This window comes from Mycteria americana, chromosome 4 (assembly GCF_035582795.1).
Source record: "Mycteria americana isolate JAX WOST 10 ecotype Jacksonville Zoo and Gardens chromosome 4, USCA_MyAme_1.0, whole genome shotgun sequence".
Lineage (NCBI taxonomy): Eukaryota > Metazoa > Chordata > Aves > Ciconiiformes > Ciconiidae > Mycteria > Mycteria americana.
Window position 1 is genome coordinate 51,343,391 of NC_134368.1, and position 22,874 is coordinate 51,366,264.

Below are 22,874 nucleotides of genomic sequence, written 5' to 3' on the forward strand. Positions count from 1 at the left end.
TTCACATGCCAGCTCATCTCTCAATAAAGGGGTTAAAGAAATGCTAGACACAAGGGACAGGTGAATTATCAGGTGAAGTGAGGGAGCTGGAGGGATAGGGAAAGCAAAGCAATCTGGCCCTGACTTCCCCCCACAAGGCCTTGGAGGTGAATTGGGGATTTTCCATTTCATTAACTTTACAAGGGGTAATTCCCAGCATGCAGCATCATCCTCATGAACAGACCCATCCTGGGCTCTCTCTCACCCTTTCACAATCAACAGCCTGCGCGTCTGCACCACTAGACAGGAAAGCCATGCTGTATTAGTATCTAATGAAGGTAAGAGGCAGCTGATATTGAATTGCCCACAGTGGAAAATACAGCTGATATACAGAAACAAACAGTAATTTTTCTTTTTAAAGTGAGAAGCAAAATGGATGCCAAAACCCACAAAAGATGTGAATTTGAAACCCCCTCCTGGTTCTGCCATGCAAAGGAGCATTACGTGAACTGCTCTTGCTCCCCAGGAGAAGCAGCCAACCGTTCATCCCTGCCGCGCACTCTGGAGAGCAGTGGTGTTCCTGGGCAAAAAGGCTCTGATGCTTTAGAGGGGGTGGGGATCAAAGGACTGTCCCACAGGCGCAGAAATCAATTCAAGTACATTGAGTTGATTAGAAACATGCACACACACAGGCAGGAGTTTATTAGTCCACAGACTTACCATACAAAAAAAAAAAAAATCCCCCAAAATAGGGGTAGGTTCCCAGTTTTGCCTGCTCGCAAATTAACAGTGCTGAGGGTACTAAACATGTCTTGTGCACTCTGATCGGAGTGCGGGGCAGGAGCTGAACGTGCATTCGCAGCTGAGATTCAAGCCTCTTGCGTATAAAGGGGCTGTGTACCTTTAGCTGCAGGGCAACCGGGAGCCCTCAGCTGTCTCCAAGACACATCCAAGGTCAGAGCAGCTGCAGCAGTTTTAATGTGTGCGAGAGGGAAGCCGGCTCAGCAGACGCTAAGTACTGGCAGCACAGCCAGTCCTCCAGTTCAATGCTCCGCTCCGTGTCCACAGCCCTCTCTGCAAACTTCATCATGAGCAGGGCACGCTTCATGTCCACCCAGTTCTGAAGCACCCGGCGGAGAGCTTCCTCGTGGCTGAGGGGCTGCTCGGTGAGGTCTTTCCGGGGCCCCCAAAGCAGACACTGCAGCATCCGCTTGGCCTCGGTGATCCGCACACGCTTGATGGGATCTGCTTCCAGTAGCAGGTGGGCCAGCTGCTGGAGCCCCCGGGAGTAGATGGACAGGCTGGGCAGAGCAGGGAGGTCCTCAGGGCTGTACTCCTGCTCCCTGAGGTGCACCTTCTCCTCAAAGGGGTTGGGCTGGTGCAACAGCTCGTAGATGAGAATACCAGTCTGAAACTCATCAAACTTCTTGTACTGAGAAGCCGACACAATCTCCGGGGCCAGCCGGGCTTGACTCTTCTTCAGTTTGGAGTCTCCAGTTCCTGGCTTCTGTTTGGCTTTCAAAAAATTGCTGATGATGAGGCGGGGTAAGTGTTTGTCATCTTTGGCTTTCACACAGCTCATGGGGGGCTTGCAGGGGACAAGCAGGAGGTTCTCCAGGCACAGGTCACGATGGATGATGCCATGCTCTTTGAGATGCTCCAGGCCATTGCAGAGCTGCAGGAGCAAGAAGCAAACGCGACGTTCGTACAGCTCGGGCTTGGTTTGGTGCAACGTCACCGAGTTCCTCACAAAGTCGGCAGTGGTCTGGCTTGGCACCTCCCGGGTAATGACCACCACACAGTCGTGCTCACTGGCAGTGCGGGAGGGATGGAGGCCATCCCCAGGCACGCTTCTCCCCACATCTGAGGCCAGCAGCATGCTGGAGGGGACAGAGGCCACAAAATGCCCACAGTCCTGCTGGATGTTGAAATGGACTGGCACTGCAGGGCTGCAGTACGAAGCAGCCACCTTGGACTCCTGGGTTTTACAAATCTGTGAGGAGAGACCAAAAGAAAAGTCTCCTCAGTCAGTGACAGAGACAGGGCAGAGACCAGAAGTTCAGAGGTGGGTTCCTAAACTGAGATTTGCAGATGCTAAGGAAGACATCAGTAGAAGCAGGGTGCACATTGGTCCCTTTAGTACTTTAAACTACCTCCTGGCTTGAGGATCTTTCCTGTCCTGCAACACCCCAACCTTAGCAACCAGATGCCTGGGTCGCACTTCTGGACATGCTTCCTTTGCTAGGCAATGCCCAGTATTTGCAGGAAAGGAGGAAGGTAGTCCTCCCATGAGTAACTTCTGGAGGTTCCGTTTCATTGCTGACACAAGCAACATAGTTTTTACATCATGGATGTCATCAAGATTCCCCCCTGCAACCCAGGAGACATTCTGCAGAGGGAAAAGCAAAGTCTGTGGCAGAAGATGTGCCACCTCCATCTCCAAACATGGTTAACGCTTGCCTGGATGAGGCCCCACGCAACGTGACGTAGCTGTGAGAGTGGCCCTGTTTGGAGTGAGGGGTGGACAGAGACCTCCAGCACTTTCTTCCCACCTAACCCTTCTCTGGTCCTAAGCTCTGGACCCACTTTCACATCCTCCTCAACCGCTCCGCTTCCTTGTGTCAGTGACTACTCTCAAACCCCTGACCAATGGCTAAGGGAAACCACCAACAAGCTGTACTCATCAGCCCAGGGAAAAAACACTAGAGAAAGTGGGAGCTAACAACAGGCTTAGAAATAAGTGAGAGCGCAGCAAACTCGAGGGAAAAAAGCATTTTACAATCTGGATTCTCTTAAACCCACATGACTTTCATCTTCATTTTGTTCTGTATTTTAGCTTTATGACTGCATTAAAGACTAAATAAACTCAAACCCAGGTTTATTATAGGAGTATCCATTAGGTTATGGGGCCTTCTGGCACTTCTATTATACACTTTTTTCCCCTTTTATTTAGCGATGTATTTATATCTCACCCACAGGAATCAGCAACAGGCTGAAACGCAGCATAAAAGGTTTCAAACCCTGGAGCGTGCCACTGCCAGTCACAGCATGCGTGCAAAATCGGACAAGAAATCAATTTTGCCTCCAAGTTAAAATAAATGCAAGAATAGAGAGGAGCTGGAGAAGTGGGCTGCTTTTGTATTCCTCTAGCAAGGGTCTGAATCTAGGCATTTGCAGGTAATTCGCTCAGACGAGACGATACTGTGGAGACGGGCATTTCAAATCACTATTGTCCTCTCTTTTCTAAACAAAAATACCTTGCCATGGCTGCATGCTTATTTTGTGGAAAGACAAGCTTTGGAGAGCTAGGCACACTGCAGATTAACACAGTGGGATGCAGGAAGATGCAGAAGGTCCCCAAAGGTGGAGGAGGCCTTCCAGCCCTCTGCTGAACAAGTCTGCTTGTTCCTCCTCACATAGGGAAGACATGTAAGGCTTAGAAAAAGGGGAGGAACTCCTGTGAGACAGAATCTCTGGAAGAATAACTGCAACCAAACAAAGACAGGGAGACCTTCCCTGGCCAGCCATTCTTCGTGACTTTGGCTGCACCAGAGGCATCCTCCATGCAGCAAGCTCCAAGTAGGAGCCTGGGGCTGGCTTAGTCATGCATCTTTAAGCGGAGAAAGAAGCCAAGGTGTGGAACATACCTTGGCTTAATTCCTCTAAAGCCATTTCATGTAACCCTGGCTCCTTCTAACTGTTTTATACATAGCTGTGTCTGCCTGTGCACAGCCCAAACTCTGGGTCCTGCTCCTCAGCAGTCTCCTTGGCTCATGTCAGATCCTCTGCCCATTTTGAGCTCTCCAAGTCTAATTTTAACTACAGGACTGATCTCTTTCATGTCAGAAAATCTGTACCGGAAGCCAGGAGGGGCAGCTAGGAATCCACCAGTTGTGAAGTTTCACAGTTATTCTCTACTTTGGCTACCAAAAGGAAGGTGGCACACAGGAACTTTGCAGGAGGTGTACACATACACATGTGTAAACACATACACAACTTCACTTTACACTGGCGCAGAGTACGGCCCTGTCGGAGTGTTTTTTGGCTTTGTTAAGGCCCTCTGCAGCATACCAAGGGCACAGAGTAAGCCCACATCACGTGCAGGGACACAAGTGCAGTCCCGTTAAGAGACTGAAATGTGCTGTTTCTGCCTTGGCAAGAATTCATGCACTACAGCCATAGAGCTAAGCCTCTGAACCCCACCTAACACGGCAGGCAAGAGCAAAGGGGTGTGCGTGCCACAGGGAACCGCAGATTGAAAAGGAGCACACCAGTTCACCATGCAGTTCTCAGGTTTCAGGAGGAAAGTTGCCATGGATTTAGGTATAACACACAAGAGAAGCTGCAGCTCTGAGTGCTGGACTAGGGGTATTGGTGCAAGATCTCATCTAACTCCATTCTGGTTATTTACAGCTCCCCTGTTGGGTTGACCGTACTTCCTTTAGAATATGAACTGGCTTTAAAGCTATCACGTAACTAAAACATCCCCTTGGGGTTCATAATGTTGGAAATGATTCTGTAGAGGGTTTTTTTTTCCTTCTCCTTGCTTAATGCATCTCTGACAGTGCTTTTTTGGGAATTACTTTAGGTTTTGAAAACAACCTGAAGAGTAAGCAGCAATGAGATGCCCCTAGGGTTAAGTCAGAATAGAAATTAAAGGCTCTGTATTCAAGTAGTAACATGGGTCAAGAACCCAAAATCCATGGGATGTCCATGGAACGGGTTGGATAAGCTTACTTATCCAGGTTTCAAAGAGCTGAACTATTGCACCTCAAGTTTCCATTTCAAACATGGATTCTGTAGAGTTACAGGAAAATATTTCAGACCTGACCTTACACAGCATGGCTAGGTCAGCCTCGCATTGTTTAATCGAGATCTGCAATATCTTAACAACGCCTGTAGTTTCAAGATCATATAAGCACTCACATCGTTTCTGGGTCAGACCTTCCACTTAAAAGGCAGGCAGAGGCAAAAAAGCTGTCTTTTGAACAGCCTTTCATCAGCTTGTGTCATCAGAGGCAAATACCTATGAGTTTAACAACATGGTATTTGCATAAAGACTTTTTAGAGAGAAACTGGTTGGGTTGCAGACCCTACTAGTCTGCAGCAATAAGCATCTGACTGGCATTGGTACAAGGAAAACTACTTCTCCAAATTATCTTTGCAAGGGGTAGGGGGAAAGCAGCCATTTTGGAAAGGGTTTTGCTTGCCAAACTTCACCTGTGAGAAAGACAAGCAGAGAAAACAGGCCAGTGTTTGCTGATGGTGCTTCTCAAAGGCGTACCACTAAGTCTGCTTCCCACTCTTTCATTCAAATCCATCCACCAGAAAGGGGGAAAAAGAAGCTCAAAGGTTCAGTCCCAGCTCTGCTACGGACCCCCATGCAGCCTTGGGCCCTGCAGTTCTTTGCCTCATCCTCCCAACTGGAAGATGGGGATAAGCCTGGATGCCTCCTGGGCACGGGCTTACCTTCACAGCATAGGTGGTAGAAGGGTCCTTGGAGCAGGTGGCACAGTAATATATCGCATCCCCCGAATCGCAGCAGGGCTTGTTGCACGCCAGCTTGAAGAGCGACCAGTTGTTCTCGCTGAAGTGCAGCTCGTTCTTCTGCTCCCGCATGAAGCAGTCCTCACACTTGGCAACCAGGCGGCGCAAGGACTCGGCGTAGAGGGCCCCCAGCTTGGCGTACACCCCCTCCTTACTGTCAATGTTGCTCAGGAGGTTGTGGAGCTGGAGGCTGGAGCCCGATGACACCTGGCTGGACACACTGAGCTGCGAGGAGGAAAGGGACTGGAGGTTTCTGCTGGGGATACAAGCCCCTGTGCTCTTACCAGTGGCTGAGCCCCAGTAGCCGTTTCCTTTGGAGCCTTTCTCCAGGGACTCAGAGGAGGAGAAGGCGCCGGGGTGGCCCCCCAGGCTGGCCGGGTGGACAAAGGGAGGCTCCTCTCGGAGGCAGACATTGCTCTCGGAGTGGCTGACGTTCAGCCTGGGGCTGGCAGCACCGGCTGCTCTTCCTGAAGACGCCTGTCCCCCAAAAAAGCCGTCTGGGGAGGACACCGTTCTGCTCACTGTCTTCTTCTGGGGCAGAGGGGGTGGACAGCTGGGGGCAGAGGAGGGACCATCCTCACTGGAGGCAGGAAGGAAAGGGACAGGGGGGAACACTTGGCTCTCAGCTGGAGGGGGCGAGTGGTTCAGCTCAGACGAGTGCCCTAGGAGACAGCGACACACGAGGAGATGCAATGAGTGGCCCTTGCGGGCTGGGAGCACAGGTCCCTCTCCATGTCCCTGCCACCCCCACAGGCTACCTCTCCTGGGGCCCTGGCTGGGAACAAAGCAGCAAGCCAGGTTACATCTGAACCCAGCACACAATACTCATCTATTCATGACGGCAAAGCTTCACTGAAGGGGTTAGATATTTAATCCAGTTTAGTACAGCAGGTTTGCAAAGCAGGCTGCAACCAGCCATCTCGAGAAATGCCCCCCCCCGAACCACTCCCCTCTGAACTGCATACACAGTAGTAAAAAGCTAGTAGAGCGTAAATATTTAAGCTGTGATGTCATGTATAAGGAGGTAAGAACAAATCACTCGGATAGGAGGACAATCTCTTAAACAAAGCCTGTTTTGCCTGGGAGCTGCCACCCCATGCTTCAGTGGCACGGCAAGAGAGTGACTCACGCTACACAGCTCCGGCCCTCCGGCTTAAGCGTGACCAGAGCAGCCCAAGAAGTATATTGAACCTGTCTCTCTGCCTCACACCAGGTAAGGGTCACTGGGCAAGACCGGGGATTTTGGCAATGTCCATCCTCCTGAAAATATCTGGCCTCCCCCCCACTGCCTGTCCCCCAGCTTATTGCCAGACCCCTTTGCTCAGAGGGCAGCCTGGCCCCACTACATACCACTCAACCCCAAGCAGCTCCACATGCCATCCACACATGGATTGGGATTGGGATGGCTGGCTCATTTCAGGCAGCTGTAGCAGCTGTTTTCCTACCCTGGCCAGACTGCAGACAGGTAATACAGTTGCATGTTATGGACGAAGGGGAAGGGGTGAGGGGAAGGAAAAAAAACAAAAAAAAAAAAAAAAAGGAAAAAAGATGATTTAACATTGAAATAAAGAGCAATAATTTCAGGTCATGGAGAAAGAACTAATGTGGAGTGGAAGGGTCTGCACAGGGGAAATTAAAATAAGAGACATAATTATTTCAGAGAATTTTCTACACCGCTTGAATGACAGGTGGGACTCTTGATAAATTTGAGCTCTGCTAACACCTTGCACACAAGTGTAGACCTTGAAAGATGCATGGTGGGGTTTTGCTCCAAGCAAGCTCAGCAGATAGCAGGATCTATTGCTTTCTTTGAAACCAGTTTACAAAGCTGCAGAGCGGTAGCAAGCCGTCCTTCCTCTCGCAAGGCTGCCGTGAGGGTTCAGCTGCCAGCAGGCCCTTCCTCACAGCGGCTCTCTGCTTGTCCCCCGGGAACGCCCTGGGGCAGTTGCACGGCAGCCGGCAGCAGGCTCACAACCCTAGTGACTCACCAGCTCTCATGCACTGCCTCCAAGTGCAGGGGCTCGGATCCCCGAGCTCCAGCCTGTCCTGGCCTGTCACATGCAGGCTCCAAGCTGTACCAGCTGCGTCAGAACAGCAATCCCTGTTAGCTGCTCACCACCTGAGACTGCACGAGGTGAGGGAAGGTCCCCTAGTTCTCAGCTACCAGAGTGGATGCCAGCATGATCTGTCCCTGTCCCTCCCCACCAGAGTTTGGTAGCATGACATCAATTTTCATTTGTCCCCTCCACTCCCAAGGCTGCCTGTATGCTCCTGCTGCAATACACCCCATCCCAAGCAACGGCATTGAGAGACACCCCAGGAATGAGCAGCGCTGATTTCTGCTTCTGCGGAAGATGAGCTTCCCATGCAAGGCAGTTTCGGCACCCCATTTCTGACAACGTGCTCAGAAACAGCTCTGGAGGAAATGTTGTGAATCAGCACACGTCTCTTTTGCCCCAGTTCCTGGGTGCCGAGTTATCTGACTCCTGTTGGGCCCTTGCCCCAGTGTCTACCTGCATTGCCCAGTTGCTGAGCAATTGACTGCTCTCCAGTTTCTGCTGCTCTCCAGCTGCACAGGTAACCATGGAGCCCATGACTGAACAGAGATGCACGCCCCAAGTTTTAACAAAACAGAGATCTGCATCATAATGTGGCTGGTCCATGGGAAAGATCCCCTCCGTTAAAACACTGTCAAAAGCCACAGGCAGGGATCGTTCAGCGTGGCATCTCTTGCCACTTCCAGTCCAAGGGGCTCTGACAGAGGATACAGCCAAGAGAAATTCTTCGGCATGCAGCCCAAGAGCAACTCAACAGAGGCACCTCTGCCAGGACACGCAGCCGAATCCCCATTTCGAGAGGCAAGATTTACTTGACAGAGTCTTACGAAACAAACGTCAGCGCTGGAAGCTTTGGCAACCGGTCCACACGCCTAGCCCACAAATGCCAAACTGCTCTTACCTTTTTTTACGTGCTGCTGGGCTCTGCCCCAAGCACAGGGTAACGAATGAAACCCTTTCACAACTTTCCTAACAGTGCTTTGCACCTTCAGCGTAGAGTCCTTCTGCACATCAAGGGTGTAAAAGCTCCCCCCCCGCTTCATATTTTAACATCTGACAGCATAGCCAATTCATTTGAGCTCACCTCACTCAGTAATTGACTGCATAGCTTCTTGCTTGCATCAGCAAGAAAAATTGCATTCAGGTTATTCATTTAAAAACTCAACTTTCCTGAGACGAGTTGAAACAGTTGCTTCTGTTAGTGGAGGCAGAGAAATCCTCGTCCCGTATCTTTTTTGACAGCAAATTGCTTCTGTGCCCAGCAAGTAAAGATCCAACATCTGTGAGTTTTTCTTCCCCCATACAATTTCCTGGCATGGTCTCACTCTCAGACTCCAAGTTAGCGGTGGAAAAATGGAGTTTCCAGAGCTCTGGCTCTTAATTTTATTGCTGCACATTGTTGCTCTTGGAAAGACAGAACTTCCACTACACGAAGGTTGCTTTTGCAAAGGAAATACTTTCTGAGCTGCTGAACACGTTAGTGCATGTCTAAGTTACGCACTGATGAAAAAAGTGACTTCATAGTAAGTATTTTTTAATCTCAGTTAAACGAGTGCAGGCAGATTTTTTTCCCCTTCAAGAAATAACTGAGAACACAATGAGAGGGAGAGAGCACCTCTAGCACAAGACTCCTTCTGGTACTCCTCAAATTTATGAAGGACTTTCTATGGCAGGGCTACTTGTGACCTCATGGAACATATGAAGCACAAGTAGGATAACGACAATTGCTTTCAGATGGAGGTTTTATCTAGACAAGAGGAGAGCCGCAGGATGAATGATTTTAGAACTTGCCAAATGTAAGAGGAAAAAGCCCATGATGTTGGCCTGACTGCCACATTCATCTTACGTGCATCAAGAGGCAGAAGGATAGGAGAAGTGGAAAGATGAAGGGTTGCTGGGGGAACTAGGTGATGGGACCCTCATGATCCCTGCTCTGAAGGTGCTGCCCCAGCAGTGGGACTCAGGATGGAGATAACTCCTTCCTCAGGTCCGATGCTACCTCTCCTACACCCAATGGTCACTTACTGCCATCACTGCCGGTCTGCGTGTCCGAGTCGAGGCTGTCGGTGGAGCCAGCCGTGAAGCTGACGTGGATGCTTCTGAAAGGTGGGCTGAGGCTCTCGGCAGAGCTGTTGCTGACCCTCTCCAACTCAGCGTTATTTGAGTTCATTTTCAGAGCGTGCCTAGAGAGAGTGAAACAGAAGAGTCAGGAGACAAATGGCAAAAGATACCCTGCATGCACTTGTGCGTGGAGACTCAACCCAGAGGAGCCTTAGCCTGGTCCCATACAGACTCTGTGCAGCCTTTTACCACGCCATAGTACCTCATTCCTCTGCACTTTTTTCTTTCTCTGGCACCCGGGGATCACATCCCACTGACACTGAGCAGGTTATAGACTTGCAGCCCCCATGCCAGCCCCCCAAGACTAACCAGCTGCGCTTGAGCAAAGAGAAAACCACTGAGCCAACAGCATCCAGCCCCAGTCTGCGCCTCCTTTGCCTAGCACATGTGGGGTCCTGGACCACATCCCATCTTGGCCACCGTCACTGGGAAGCAGGGACCCATCAGCATTTGCCTTCAGTAAAGTTCTCAAAGGAAGGGAGTGGCCTCACTCCTCCCATTTTACAGAAGGGCAGGTTGAGGCTGGGTGTCAGAACCCAGTGCCTTCATGGCAGAGGCGTAAGTGGAAGAAGAGTTCATCCCTAGCAGCTGTGGTCTCCTCAGTGCATCACAGACAACAACAACTGACACCTTCCGAAAGAAGAAGCGCCTCTGCAGAAAAAAAGTGTCTGCCAAACTCAGGACCTACCATGCAGCTTTTAATGCAAGACCTACAGTTTTCCATGCAGCGTCCTTCTAAAAAATTAAATAAACCATAAACTGGGCTTATAACCTGCCAGGTCACAGTTGAAGCGATCAGTTGTAGGCAAGCAGGACTTTTCGCTAAGATAAGGAATTTTCCCTGCATTTTCTTCATTTTTTCCTCTTTGGAAAGCAACAGAAACTGTTGAAATCCGGCAGCACATCAGAGCACAAACACTCCTAGCTTTGGTACAGTTCAGACTCTATCGGCCAGCAAACAAAGGTTATTGGTCCATATTTTTAAAGTAAAACTGCTGATCTGCTGATAAAATTCAACACGTTGTTGATTAAGAATGCAAAAAGGTTAGTGGCAGACTGGTAAAAAAGAAAAAGGACTTCCACCAGCTATCTTGCTGGAAGGTATCCGGTGTTTCCTAATCAGACGGCTGAATGGCTGCTGAGAAAGACAAACAAAAGACGTGCACGATGGTTTTCTTGTGGCACCCTGTTCACACGCACAGGATCCCTCCTCTTCCAAAACCCCCAAGCACAGCAGATACCACAAGCGTTTTATTTGAAGGTTGAGAAATGTTTTGTTCCCCATCCAGACAAAGCACTTACTCTCGTGTCCACACCACCACATGGAGCGCAGAGTGTATGAGAAGCCCGGAAGAAACTTCTGCCAGACTTCCTCATTTGCCTGAGCAGCCTCGGTCTAAAAATACTCAGCGGCTGATGAAAATAAGGCTCTAAAAACCACCTCAGCTATAACTCAGCAGAGACACTGGTCTTGCACCAGTGATGAATTTACCACGGCAAGCCTCTTGGGGATGATTTGCAAAACTTCGCAATGCACCACACAGTTAAAAAATAGAGAGAGAGAGTGTGAGAAACACATTGAGGTTTTTAGCTCTGTTACAATTAATGGTGTTGAAAGCAGCCGACTGGACTTAAATCCTTTTCTTCTTTTTTTTTTTTTTATTATAAAGATATATCTTTATCCTAAAACTTTCTCAGACGTTTAACTTTTAGTAATTCGAGGGAAAAAAATGCATAGATGCACACCCATGCGGGTGCACTGTCTGACCCGGCAAGAATCAAGGAAGCGTTTGAATCCATAAGAAAAGACGACGATTTTGCAAGAGAGCGGTCTCTATTTGCACAGATGAGAGGTTTTCTAACACATTCCTCCCCTCCCCCTCCACCCCCACCACCCCCCCGAAAAGTTGGTGCATTTCTGTTTCCTTCCCATCACTTAAACACAAATCCGCAGAGCTGCCTTACCATTCCCGCACTCAGGGAGAGATGGGACTTTGCTCGGCGGGGTCCAAGGTCCACCGCACGCAGCCACACCTATTCCTCCAAGCAACCTGGGCGCAACGCGGCGTCTGCCAGAACCGAGCTGGCTGCTGCATCTGCTGAGCTCAACATCGCGGTGAAGTCAGATGTACAGAGAGCCCCGTTTCCTCTCCGTACCGCCGTGACTTATGTAAAATGTAGTTCCTGAATAGGCACACCGAAATAGAAATTGTTTGCCGCTTAAACGACATCCTGCTCTTGTTTCAGTGTTACAGCCGGGGCAGCTAATACCGCCTGGAAATATCGCCGCTTTACATCTCCTCCTTTTCCTAAGAGCTGCCTGAAGCCCAGGCTGCAGCCTGCACAGATTAAAGTACCACCCACTATACCAAAGCATTACTGAAAACACTTGCTAGGGTCAAACTCTCCCACTTCAGTAAAATTCCACCCCAAGAGGAGGTGAACAACGCATCGCCGCGACAACCTGTGGGATCCTGATTTCCAGCTAACCTGAATTTCCCCTGCTCTGTAGTGTTCCTTTGCACCACACGCGACTGCAAGGGCACAGGTGGCTACTCTCCATCTCGCCCTTTTCACCAAAGGATAGTGGAAATAAAGAGCATCAACCTATCTTAAACCTGAAGAAATCATCGTGATTGCCCCCCCGCTGGCTTGCTAACATCTGTGGGCTCCACTCCCCTTCAGAAAGATGTAGCAGTGGTTAATTTACCTCCATTTCAAAAATCCACGCTCAGCACCTTAAATGTAATGAGCAACGTCAAGAGCAGCACCAGAGCCTCCTTCATGTGCCAGTGCATAAAGAACAGGTCACAAGAGTCAGCTCTCCCAATCTAATAACCTAAAAAGACAGGATTTCCAGCTTTCCAAATTATTCTGGCAGCTTTAAATACACTTCAAGTACTCAGCCTCCTGGATGCAACACGCTGCCATATTCAGGCAACCCTTCCCATTCACTATTCTCCCGTTTTCCCATCCTAAACAATTTCATCCAGCTGGCTTTCCACACCATTCCCACAGTCCTGCCTAAAACAAGTCAAGGTTGAAAACAGTGGTCTTGTAAAAAAAACAAAAAACAAAAAAAAACAAACAAAAAAACAAACCACGAACAACACCCCCCCCCCCCCCCCCCAAAAAAAAAAAACCCAACCAAACAAAAAAAAACCCCAAAAAGCCAAAACCACAGTTTGGAGTTCTATAACATTGCAAAGGGACCTGGATCATTTGCCATGCCCCATGTTGCACCTCTGGCCAGGGCATGCTTTGTCTTTCCCGTGATTTGTATTTGAGCAGTAGCCATGTGTTTAATTTCACATTTCTTAACAGATTGACAGATTGGTTTGACAGACGGTCCCACACAGACTGATGCTGCTGTGGGACTCCAGCATTGCCAGCTGCACACCTTGCACTTGCAGAGAGGGGGTGGAGATGGGCACCAAAGCATGGCTCCCCGAAGCGCAGCCGACACACGTGCCTGGGGATATCACCCCAGGCATCCCTCGGAATCCAGGCATACCTTCGGCTTGTGTTTCCCGCCTGAGATTTGACACGCAGATCTGGTTACCTTCCAAAAGCGCAAGGGGCAGGGAGGTTTTGAGAGTGGGAGAAGGCCAGTCAGACGCAAGAGCTGCAAGGCTCCCGCTTGCTCCTTTCCAGCGGCCACCACACGCGCAGCCTGTTGGCAGTGGTGGAGGATGCTGGAAAGCATCTCTCCCCCGCACAGAGACCCCATCCCAAGGAGCCCATCACAGGGGTTTCCCAGCCTTGCTGTGCCAGCAGGACGGGGTCGCTCCTTCTCAGCACAGATGAGAGGGCTTGAACAGATAACAGAGATGCTGAGCTTTATAAATCACGCAACAGGGGAAGGAAGCAGAGGAGAGCAGAGAACACACCCAAACCAAACCGCGCTCCAGGAGATGTCTGGTGATAATGTCAACAGGGGACCTCCTCCCAAAATAAAATACTGGAACTAATGCACAGCAGAGAGAAAAGCCAGACTGCATTACAGCGTCAAACACACACGTGGCTGGCATAATTATTACACAAGAGGAAGCACCATTGTACCATATATGTGTCTATCATGAAGTTTGAATAATTGTATTTTCCTCCTCCCTCCACTGCTGTTTCTTCCAGCATCTTCCCCTGGATGCACAGGGCAGTTAAAAACCAGCATACAGGAGCTTACAACATTTGAGGCTTGGATTTGTACTTATCCTTCTGCCACTACCTGGCAAATGTGGAGAAACCAAAATCAAAGCGAGAGAAAGAGAGGATTTTGAAACACTCCTAGCTCTGTGCAGAGGACTACACCTCTCCTCCCTGTACCAAAAGGTTTTATGTAGCACAGGTTAAGTTGAAACAAGGGTTTGGAGTCTGGAGGTGCAAGGGGAAATTCAGATGGGGTGCGGATGTGGTGAAGAGAACATGCTCCCGTGTGGTGAAGAGGACAACAAATCTCATTTCAGTTTCCAACTCTGCGCTTTTTTAAGTGGCAAGATAGGAAAAACACAGAACAGTGAATGACTTCCATTTTAAAAGAAACAGTCTCTCCTACAAGATTGGTTGATAAATCACAACCTTTTAAAAATGATCCACTGGCAGAAGCAGCACAAGAAATTCCTGATTAGTTTCAGACAAAAAACACAGAGGGAATCCAAAAGGTGTATTCCCTCCCTCTCCTGGAGCGTGATTCTCTCTCCTGCTTGAGCCATACCCTCCCTTCTTTGCTCTATTTGCTTATTTAATTATTAATTATGTATTTAAATAGACCATCCAGAGGTTTGTTTGTTTGTTTTTTTGGTTTTTTTTTTAATAATGATAAATCTGGCTTGTCCTAGACCAAACACAGCAAGTCCTTGCTATCATCCACAGTCATGGAGATCACAGTCATGGAGAAGAGGGTCAAAATTTGGGACCTACGTGACATCCAATTGCATTTGCAATTGCCACAGCAGCTCCATGTAGCCAGTCTGCTTTTGTCACCAGGGTATACCCTGACATTGAGCTCCAAAGAGAAATGGGTGCCTCAGGAATGGTAAGAAAAGGGGAGTATTCTGTCTCAGGTGCAGCGCTGCTCCGTCACAGACCAATTCCTGGCAAGAAACACACAGCACAGTCCCACCGGCCAGCACCACCTCCCTAGCGAGGAACAAACCTGGCTCTTTTCCTGGTGATCCAATTCCCAACATCGTAGTTTTTTGTAATGCTCTTGTTTTCTGTTCCCTCTGGCAACAAGCGGCAGCAGCAGCACCGTAACATGCAATCTCGGCACACCTCAAGCTCATTTGTCCTGGCTGTTTTCAGCAATGGCGGGTGTTGGGATGTGCCGTGCTGCACACCTTTGTTACCCCAAGCGTGCACATTCAGCAGATTTCAGAAGCTATCTACGGCGCTGCCTTTTGAAGGTGGCATTAATTATGATGAAAACAGCTCAAGAGCCAACAGCTCAAGATGCAAAACAGCATCACTGCTCCCTTTAAGAGGCACATGAAATAAATTAACCGTCAAGGTTTTGCAGGCTAGAAAGAACCATCAGGATCTTTTAGCCTGACCCTCTGCACAAGAGAGACATAAATTTCAGCAACAATTCATCCTTCATGCCAGGAAACTGAAGGCCACGCTAGAGCATTTCGCACCGAAGAACCTTTAAGTCGTCATTGCACATTGCTCACCAGGTTCCCCTGGTGAGCCCTTTCCATAGCCAACTACCTTCCTGGCTTTTGGAAGAAGACCAGCCACCATCTTCCCTTTTCAATCTCTTTCCTCTTGTAATTCAACTCATTTTCCATTCCATTTCAGACCAAGCATACCTTAAATATCTATAATCTTTCAAACAAGCAGGAAAAAAGGATTGTATGAAGAAACAGGCACAAATTCATTATTTTCCTTTTTTGCGCCAACTTTTAGAACTCCCTAAAATCACTCCTTCTGCCATGCTAAGAGACAGCTTACTGCAAAACCAGAGTTTCCTCAGTGCCTGGCAGGAATTTACCCTGTAAAAACTTTTCTCCTTTTTAATTGTTAGAGCCAAGATGAACAAAACAAAATCTACAGACTCACTTTTTTCTTTCTCTGCTTTGAAACTAGTTTGAACACACATGCAAGTTTTCTTTAAAATAAACAATTAAGTTTAATTAGTAAAGTCAAGCAGGCAGGCTTCATTTTCCAGCATGAAATCAAGTATCTTGCTACAGCTTGAGATCTAGAAGAAAAAAGGATGGTTACACACCTCTCCTCCAGCTGAAATGAACCCTGATTTGCTAAGCCCCAGCCCCCAAGACTGTGCCACAACCAGGTCTACGCTGGCTTCATCTGCATCCATCCATCAAAGGAGCCTTGGCAGCTGTGCCACCAGAGAACATCTTAGGCCGATGAGCTCTGTCTCTGTGAGGGACTACATAAGCGTAACAGAAGTATCAGTGGTGGTTCTTCCATCGTGGACAAACACATGCCCACAGACTGCCCGGGCCTAGGAGAGTATGGATGTGTCTCAGAGTCACCTTTGTGTGCAAGACCTCCTCCCTTTTTCAGGCATTTGGCTGCAGCCCAGGAAGACCAGAGGAGATATTCCTCCAGCAGCAGGTAAGAGTCGTGTCATGACCTGAAGCTGCAAGCAATGACTGCCCAGGGTAACACAATCCTGCTATGGTGATTTTAACCAGTTGTGCACGTAGCCATCTCTCCCACCGCCACGCGCGGGTAACAACACCCTGGTTCCTGCATCGACACGCTCAGAGAAGCCACACTTGAGATGAAAACGAGAGCACCCTCAACGCAAACAAATAAAGCAACCAGCTGGGTTTGCATGGCTTGTGAAACCTGCCGTCTGATCAAATCGCTCCTCAGGCCGGCTGCGCAGGGGTTTGGTAGCCGGAGGGAGGGCTATGCTCTTTGAGTAAGGTGCCCCAAGGCTCAACTGCAGGCATCAAGGTGTTTAGGAGACAAATACATGTAGCACAACTCATTGGCTACAGCCACAGAGGGTAAAAGCAATGCCAGCACCTACCTCAACCACCTGGCAGGGCTTATGGCTATGCCAGAGATCCTGGTCACGGATGCCACATGTTCCCCGACCTCAGTTTCCCTGCCCTCTTTCACACAGGCTTTCTAGCACACAGATGCTTTCAGGATGACTCAGAGAAGCAACTGTTAAGAGTTGGCACAGCCCAGTCACACCAGGAGTGTGAAACAGTCCCTCCAAGGAGCAGAAAACGCTCCATGCCCCTCAGGACGGATCATAACTCCACATGGAGGGCAAGAGCAGGGCATGCTTCTGGCTTGGAGCACAGCTGGTCCAAGTCACCCAGCCAAGGAGACACCCTGACACATCAAGGAGCCCCCTGCTTCCACTCCCAGCCCTCATGAAGGCAGAAAGGAGACTCCGAGCACTGCCAGGGAAGCATCCTTGCCCCCAGTACAGACAAAGGGCTCTGCATGGCTGCTCCTCCATGAGCGGAAGGAGGTCCTAGCACTGCAAGTGGAATATGCTGCTGGGATATACATTGCTGAGTTTGGGTGCCACCACCCTTCTGGCCTGCCCAGTGACCTCTGCTCTGCAGGGGAAGGAATCAGGTCCTAGAGGACTTTCAGCAGGCAACTTGGTGTTTCCTAAATGATCACTGCTCGACAGCATTGTATCATCACAGCTCTTGCTGCCTCACGTGGCAAATACGACCCCAAGCCACAGGCTGACAGGATACAACCAAGCAGCAGCCATGAAAGGAAGTTCACAGGGTCAATGCTAAAGCACATCATAGTGTCCTCTTTGATTTTAAAGGCAATAAAGCTCATCTCTGTGCTCGCTTGCTTGTGGACCTTTTCTTTCCTCTGACTCCAGCAGACATGCAGCATCACAGCAGGAAGCGCAGAATTAAGGAGAACTAAAGCCTCTTGTTCATCTCTTCCCTTTCCTAGAGAAACCTAATGTGTTCACCACTTGGTCAATTTAGAACACTAGTTCCCTGGGCTAGCCAACCCTAAAACCATTGAAAATTCAGTGTGAGAACAAAACAGAGGATGGGCCAACTCAACCACAGTCTCAGCCTGGAGGTCACTAATGCCTACATATAAGCTTGAGCATGGATCCCAAGAGCAAATTCTCCTTCAAACACCCATCCCTTCTTCTTTCAACTTTTAAATCAAGGAGCTGGAGTAAAATCTGTTGTACAATGCACAGTTCCAGGTAACAAAACTGACGCATGCAATAAAGCGAACACAGGACACCCGCAGATTGTGAAAGTATCCCTCCCCACTATGATGAGACAACCTAATCCATTAGTTGCATTGAAAGGAAATAAATTTTTCTTCCTTTGGTTTCTCTTTTTTTTTTTTCCCCTCCTTTTTTTTTTTTTTTTGGTGATAACACACAGCTGCAGATACCGAATGCACACAAAGTATTGGGAGCCTCGTTTTTTAATTGCTGAGCAAAGCTACTTCCTTCCCAGAGGGCCAGCTCTCCCTCATTCACATGTTTTGTAGGGCCTGCTGTCACCCTGCCTGCAAACCTGACTTTCAGGAGAGCGGCGAGGGAAGGGCTGCCTGAAGCCAGGCGGCTCACACACATCATGAGCGCACGCTAGGCAAGCTCCGATTACCTGCTTGCAGGCAAGGAGTTCTCCCTGGGAAATTGCAGCTTCAAGAGTTAACCTCAAAAGCAAAAAGACATTAGCGCCAAACTGAAAATGAGGATTGCAGAGGCCCTTGCTATTAGCACCAAGAGAAATTGCCCAGTTCCACCTGCAAGAGGAGCTCGCAAGCCCAGATTTTCTATCCTATTCAACATGAAGGAACTGTGCCAAGACAGAATGAAGCTGGCCTGGGAAACACCAGCCGTCCCAGGCATGGACCTTGTTCTCACTTGAATATTGGGACCCAAGGCTGTACCTTGCAGCCCTGAAGGGCTTTTGCAAGTACACACAGCATTCGAACCAGGACTTGCAAAGATCTGACAGCTTTTCAGAGTTAAAAAGTAAGTAGTTTTTCCACCCATGCTCCTGAAAGCCCACCTTTGAACAGAAAGCAAAGAAAAAAAGAACGGGAAGCACCTCCTAGTCAATCAATACCTGCAGCAAACATCCCGATTGCAAATGGTTAACAGACTGCCACGCACACACTCACAGGGCTGTACCTGGACTGCTTTTTCGGTGGTGGTGGCGGTGGTGCAAACTCCAAGCCATTGCTCTTGCCTTTAGGGAAATCAAAGGAGAAAGATGACGATTTGCTGATCCCAGTCTGGCTCTCCAGCATCGGGCCTTCATCCACAAGGTCGGCACCAGCTCTTCCGTTCCCAGGTCCCACTGCCCACGGGTGGGTTAAGAGCTCCTGCTCCTCCTCCTGCTCCTGCTCCTCCTCCTCCTCCTCTATCCGGCACTGCTTGGTCCACGTTGGGGTGTAGTATTTCTGCCTCCTGTCATAGGACGAGCCTGCCAGGCCTCTGCTGGACTCCTCCACAGAGACCCCATTGACGTGAGTGCACGGAGAAGGGGACGCCCCGAAGGCGCCCGTATCAGTATAGCTCCTCGGCAGCACCTGAACACCAGCTCCATCGTGGCTGTTGTCATCACCAAACCTTGCCACATGGGAGCTTACTGGGGGCACACGGTTCCCCTCGTTGCCCGGCTGGCTGTTTTTGGACATTTTGGGGGGAATGGCTGGACTCTCAGTAACTGAGGTCTTGGCAGGAGCTGCCAGATGAAATCTTGGGCTGTTTTCACTTCCAGATGCTTGAAAAATCTCTCCAGGCTCAATGGCGGGTGATGAAGTCCCAAAATCGGGGTGGGAAGTGGGGCTGATGCACGGCCACTGAACTCCCACCGCCGAGTCAGGGCTGCTGAGGAATATTGTCTTGTGATCATCCTCTGTGTGTGCGGTCATGATAGTTATCTTTGCCGCCACCTGGCCAGCGGAGTCCTGGTATTCCTTCTCACCACCCACAGCCCAGCCACCATCCCTCCACGCCCCATCGGCTTGCTCCTTGCCAGCGCTGCGGGCCAGCTTCTCCGTTTTTGCCTGCCTGCCAACAGCCTTCAGCTGCACCTTCTTCCTCTTGGTGCTCTCGGCGTAGATGGGATCACCGCAGGCTGGCTCGGCGAGGCGAGGGCGCTGCGGCTCCACCAGAGCCTGCTGAGGAGTGCTCGAACCCTCAGGCCGGGGACCTCCGGTGACAGAGGGCTCTCCAGGGAGAGGCAAGTCCTCGTCCTCCCGGGACAAAGCAAAGGCAGCCGCCTTGCTGCTCCCCGTGCTCTCAGGGAGGGCGGCAGGCTCGGCGTGGAGAGCCAGCTTTTTCCTCTCTGAACACAGGGCGTAGGGGAGAGGATCACCCTGGTCTTTCGTGATGCAGAAGGCCACATTCACAGCTCTGCGCTCCTCTTCGCCGAACTTGACTGCCCTGCCACTCGGCCTGGGAATCTCAGGAGCATCCCGCTGCCTCCATCCGCAGGGAGCGGGGCTCTCCTCACACCGGGCACCCTTCCCCTCCGCGCAACGCGGCTCCCGCGAGACCGGGCGCTCTCTGTGGCAATCCGTGATTGAACAGTACTCGCCCCCTTCGCTTTCAAAGCCGGAGGAGAGGCGACCGCAGTCGCCGTCCGAGGGGAGCGCTGCTCCTTCTCTGGCTTGGCAAGAAGGGTTTCTGCTGGAGTTCGCGGTGCTTCTGTCCCCCACGGCGGATGGATTAGGGCAGGGGGCCCGATGCGGCAGGGCGAACTTGTCTTTGGCTCTGTCCTCCTGCTTGCCCAGCTCACCCACAAGCACCAGGCTGTGGATGGAGACATTCCTCTCCGCTCGACTCTCCAGGCTGCGCAGGCCCACCATGGAGTAGCTAGGAGGACAGCAAGACAAGCAGTCACTCGGCGGGTTGTGAAGGAAGGGCTTTCTCACACCACTGTTGCCAAAATTGTCGAGGCAGATCCGCTGGGCATCTCCTGATTTCAGAAGGAGGTGTTTGCCAGAAACCATGCCCCAGCTGACCTGCACAGGCCAAAGAGACAAGCGTGCTGTCAGGATGTACATATGCAAAATGAAAGAGAAATATTTAAAAAAAAAAAAAAAGAAAAAGAAAAAAAACCCCGCTCCACAGAGAAGTCCTCTGGCATTCGCAGTCTCTTTTGCTCTGTGCTCACCCCACCAATAACTACCGCAAACCTTTTCTACTTAAATTACACCTGTCCTATTTCCTGGACCATTTGCAATCCTTGCATTACCAACAATGGCAACGCACTGAAATAAGGCATTCCCCTTTCTCTTTCTGTGGGTTCACTGCCAGAAACGTGTCCAACCTGTCATCCTGTCTGCGAATCACCATGCAATTAAAGATTCAGAGAGGGAAGGAATATTTGCACCTCCCTCTGCTTATTTTAATTTAATTTCACACTGCCGCTCCAGAGTCGCACGCTCCGGAGCGCAGACATGGACTATCACAGGTTATCCTGGGATAGCCGCTTGGCTACGCTCAGCAGTAGGGACTGGGGAGTAGGCGGGGAAATGTATCCAAAATCTCTTTATCTGAGGGAGATCTGTCCTGCTTGCCAAGGGAGAGGAGGAGTGGGAGAGGCAGAGGGTAACACGTGCCTGCGAAGCGACCGCCAGCCCCAGGGTGGCAGAACCTGCTCCCATAGCGTACAACTCAGCCTCGAGCCAAATCTGCGTGCACAGATCAAACCCCACCGATGACGGCAGCCTGCGCTCGTGTGCCCTTTATCCCCAGAGAGGGAGAGCAACGGGAGGCTAAGAACAGAGCCGGCGAGCCCTGACTCTCCTCTGGGGCAAGGGCGGGAGATAGGAGCACACCTACGCCACGGGCAGGGTGGCAGCAGCCCAGGCTTCATTCCACATCACTGGGGCAGTGCTGATATCAACTTGTCGAGGAGAGGAATGAACCACCCATCTCGACAGCAACTCACACCACCAGGGCTTGCCAGTTTGCAGGCAGACAGCAGTGCTACACCCAGAGGGCACTACTGCTCTTGCAAAGCTCGGGAGCCCAAGGAGCTGGGCTAGGAAGGTAGGGTGCTTTCTTCCCCACCCACGAAGACCATGGATCCAGTTAGCACTGACTGCAACCAGACAGGGCTTCTTTCCAGTATATCTTCCCAGGAAAATAACTTTAACCCGCATCCTCATTTAAAATCCGGAAGTTCCTAAGCAAACAATGTATTTTTAAGCTCCTTTGCACATGCCTTGTGAGCAACATCTCATTCAGCTTCGGCCAAAGATACTTTGAGAAGCCAATATAAGGCTTAAAAATCTGAGTGAAGACCAGAAGGAAAAACAAAGGGAAGGAAACCATTTTAACAGATATTCCTAGCACTCCCGAGGAGAGGTAAGTAACGGGAAGTCATGCTTTGACTGGATTAATCATTACCTGTGACAGATCTGCATTCATACTCACATCCGCCCATGCGTCAGAAACATCTGAGTTTATCATAGTTGGCTTCACAGCAATTGTTGGCTTTGAGAAGGGAGAGGTATTTACACCTTCGTCTTCCAACGCGGGGCTCTCAGGCTTGGTCCTAACTCCATTCGGGAGCACGCCAGAAGCTCCCACGTCTGGGGGTGTTTGCAGCCGATGGGAACTCTTTGGGTTGAAGCAGTTTTTGCAGGAGCCGGGCTTCCAAACGTGTTCCACAAAGTCACTGCACGCAGACATCTTCAAATCCTCGTGGCTCAGACCGAGAGCCCTCTGCGTCTTCTGCACTGTCCTCCGCTGCTCATTTTGCACTTGCTTCCCAGAGCCACTCTTAAAGATCACCTAGTTATCTGGAAGAGCACAACACTGTCTGATTAGTTTGGCTGTGCCCAAAAATGGGAAGATTTTTAATAGGACAGGTGATAATTACACTGCCTTCATCACAAAGGCTTATTGTTTACAAGGCTTTTTTCACAGCTTAGCTAAAGCCCACACAATCACTTAAAAAGCCTCAACTTCTAAGCATAGCTCTGTAATAGAGAAGACATCAAGCAAGCAGCATTCCTATGTGATTTAATTCCCTGTTTAACGAGCATGTATAACCAGCCTCGTGCAAGGTTTAGATCAAGGGTAAAGGAAAGAGGTTTTGGAAATAGCTGTTCACAGCCCCACAAGCAGAGCCAGGCAGCAAAAATTCCTTCTCCAAAGTGGCATCCTCTCTCTAGAAAATAAAAAGGCCTGGAGAGACAAGGACTAGAATCAGCGAC

At 50.0% G+C, this 22,874-nt stretch overlaps 1 protein-coding gene across 1 annotated transcript; it reads right to left on the minus strand.

The window, feature by feature from the left end:
• Nucleotides 1-459: 459 nt before the first annotated feature.
• PRAG1 (PEAK1 related, kinase-activating pseudokinase 1) lies at nucleotides 460-22,451 on the minus strand. Its single transcript, XM_075500535.1, has 5 exons — nucleotides 22,063-22,451; nucleotides 18,829-20,669; nucleotides 9,609-9,766; nucleotides 5,449-6,188; nucleotides 460-1,972 (listed from the first exon to the last, which is right to left on the minus strand). The coding sequence occupies exons 1-5, from the start codon at nucleotides 22,345-22,347 to the stop codon at nucleotides 935-937; spliced, it is 4,062 nt and encodes a 1,353-aa protein (XP_075356650.1). The 5' UTR covers nucleotides 22,348-22,451; the 3' UTR covers nucleotides 460-934.
• Between the last annotated feature and the right edge of the window lie 423 nt (nucleotides 22,452-22,874).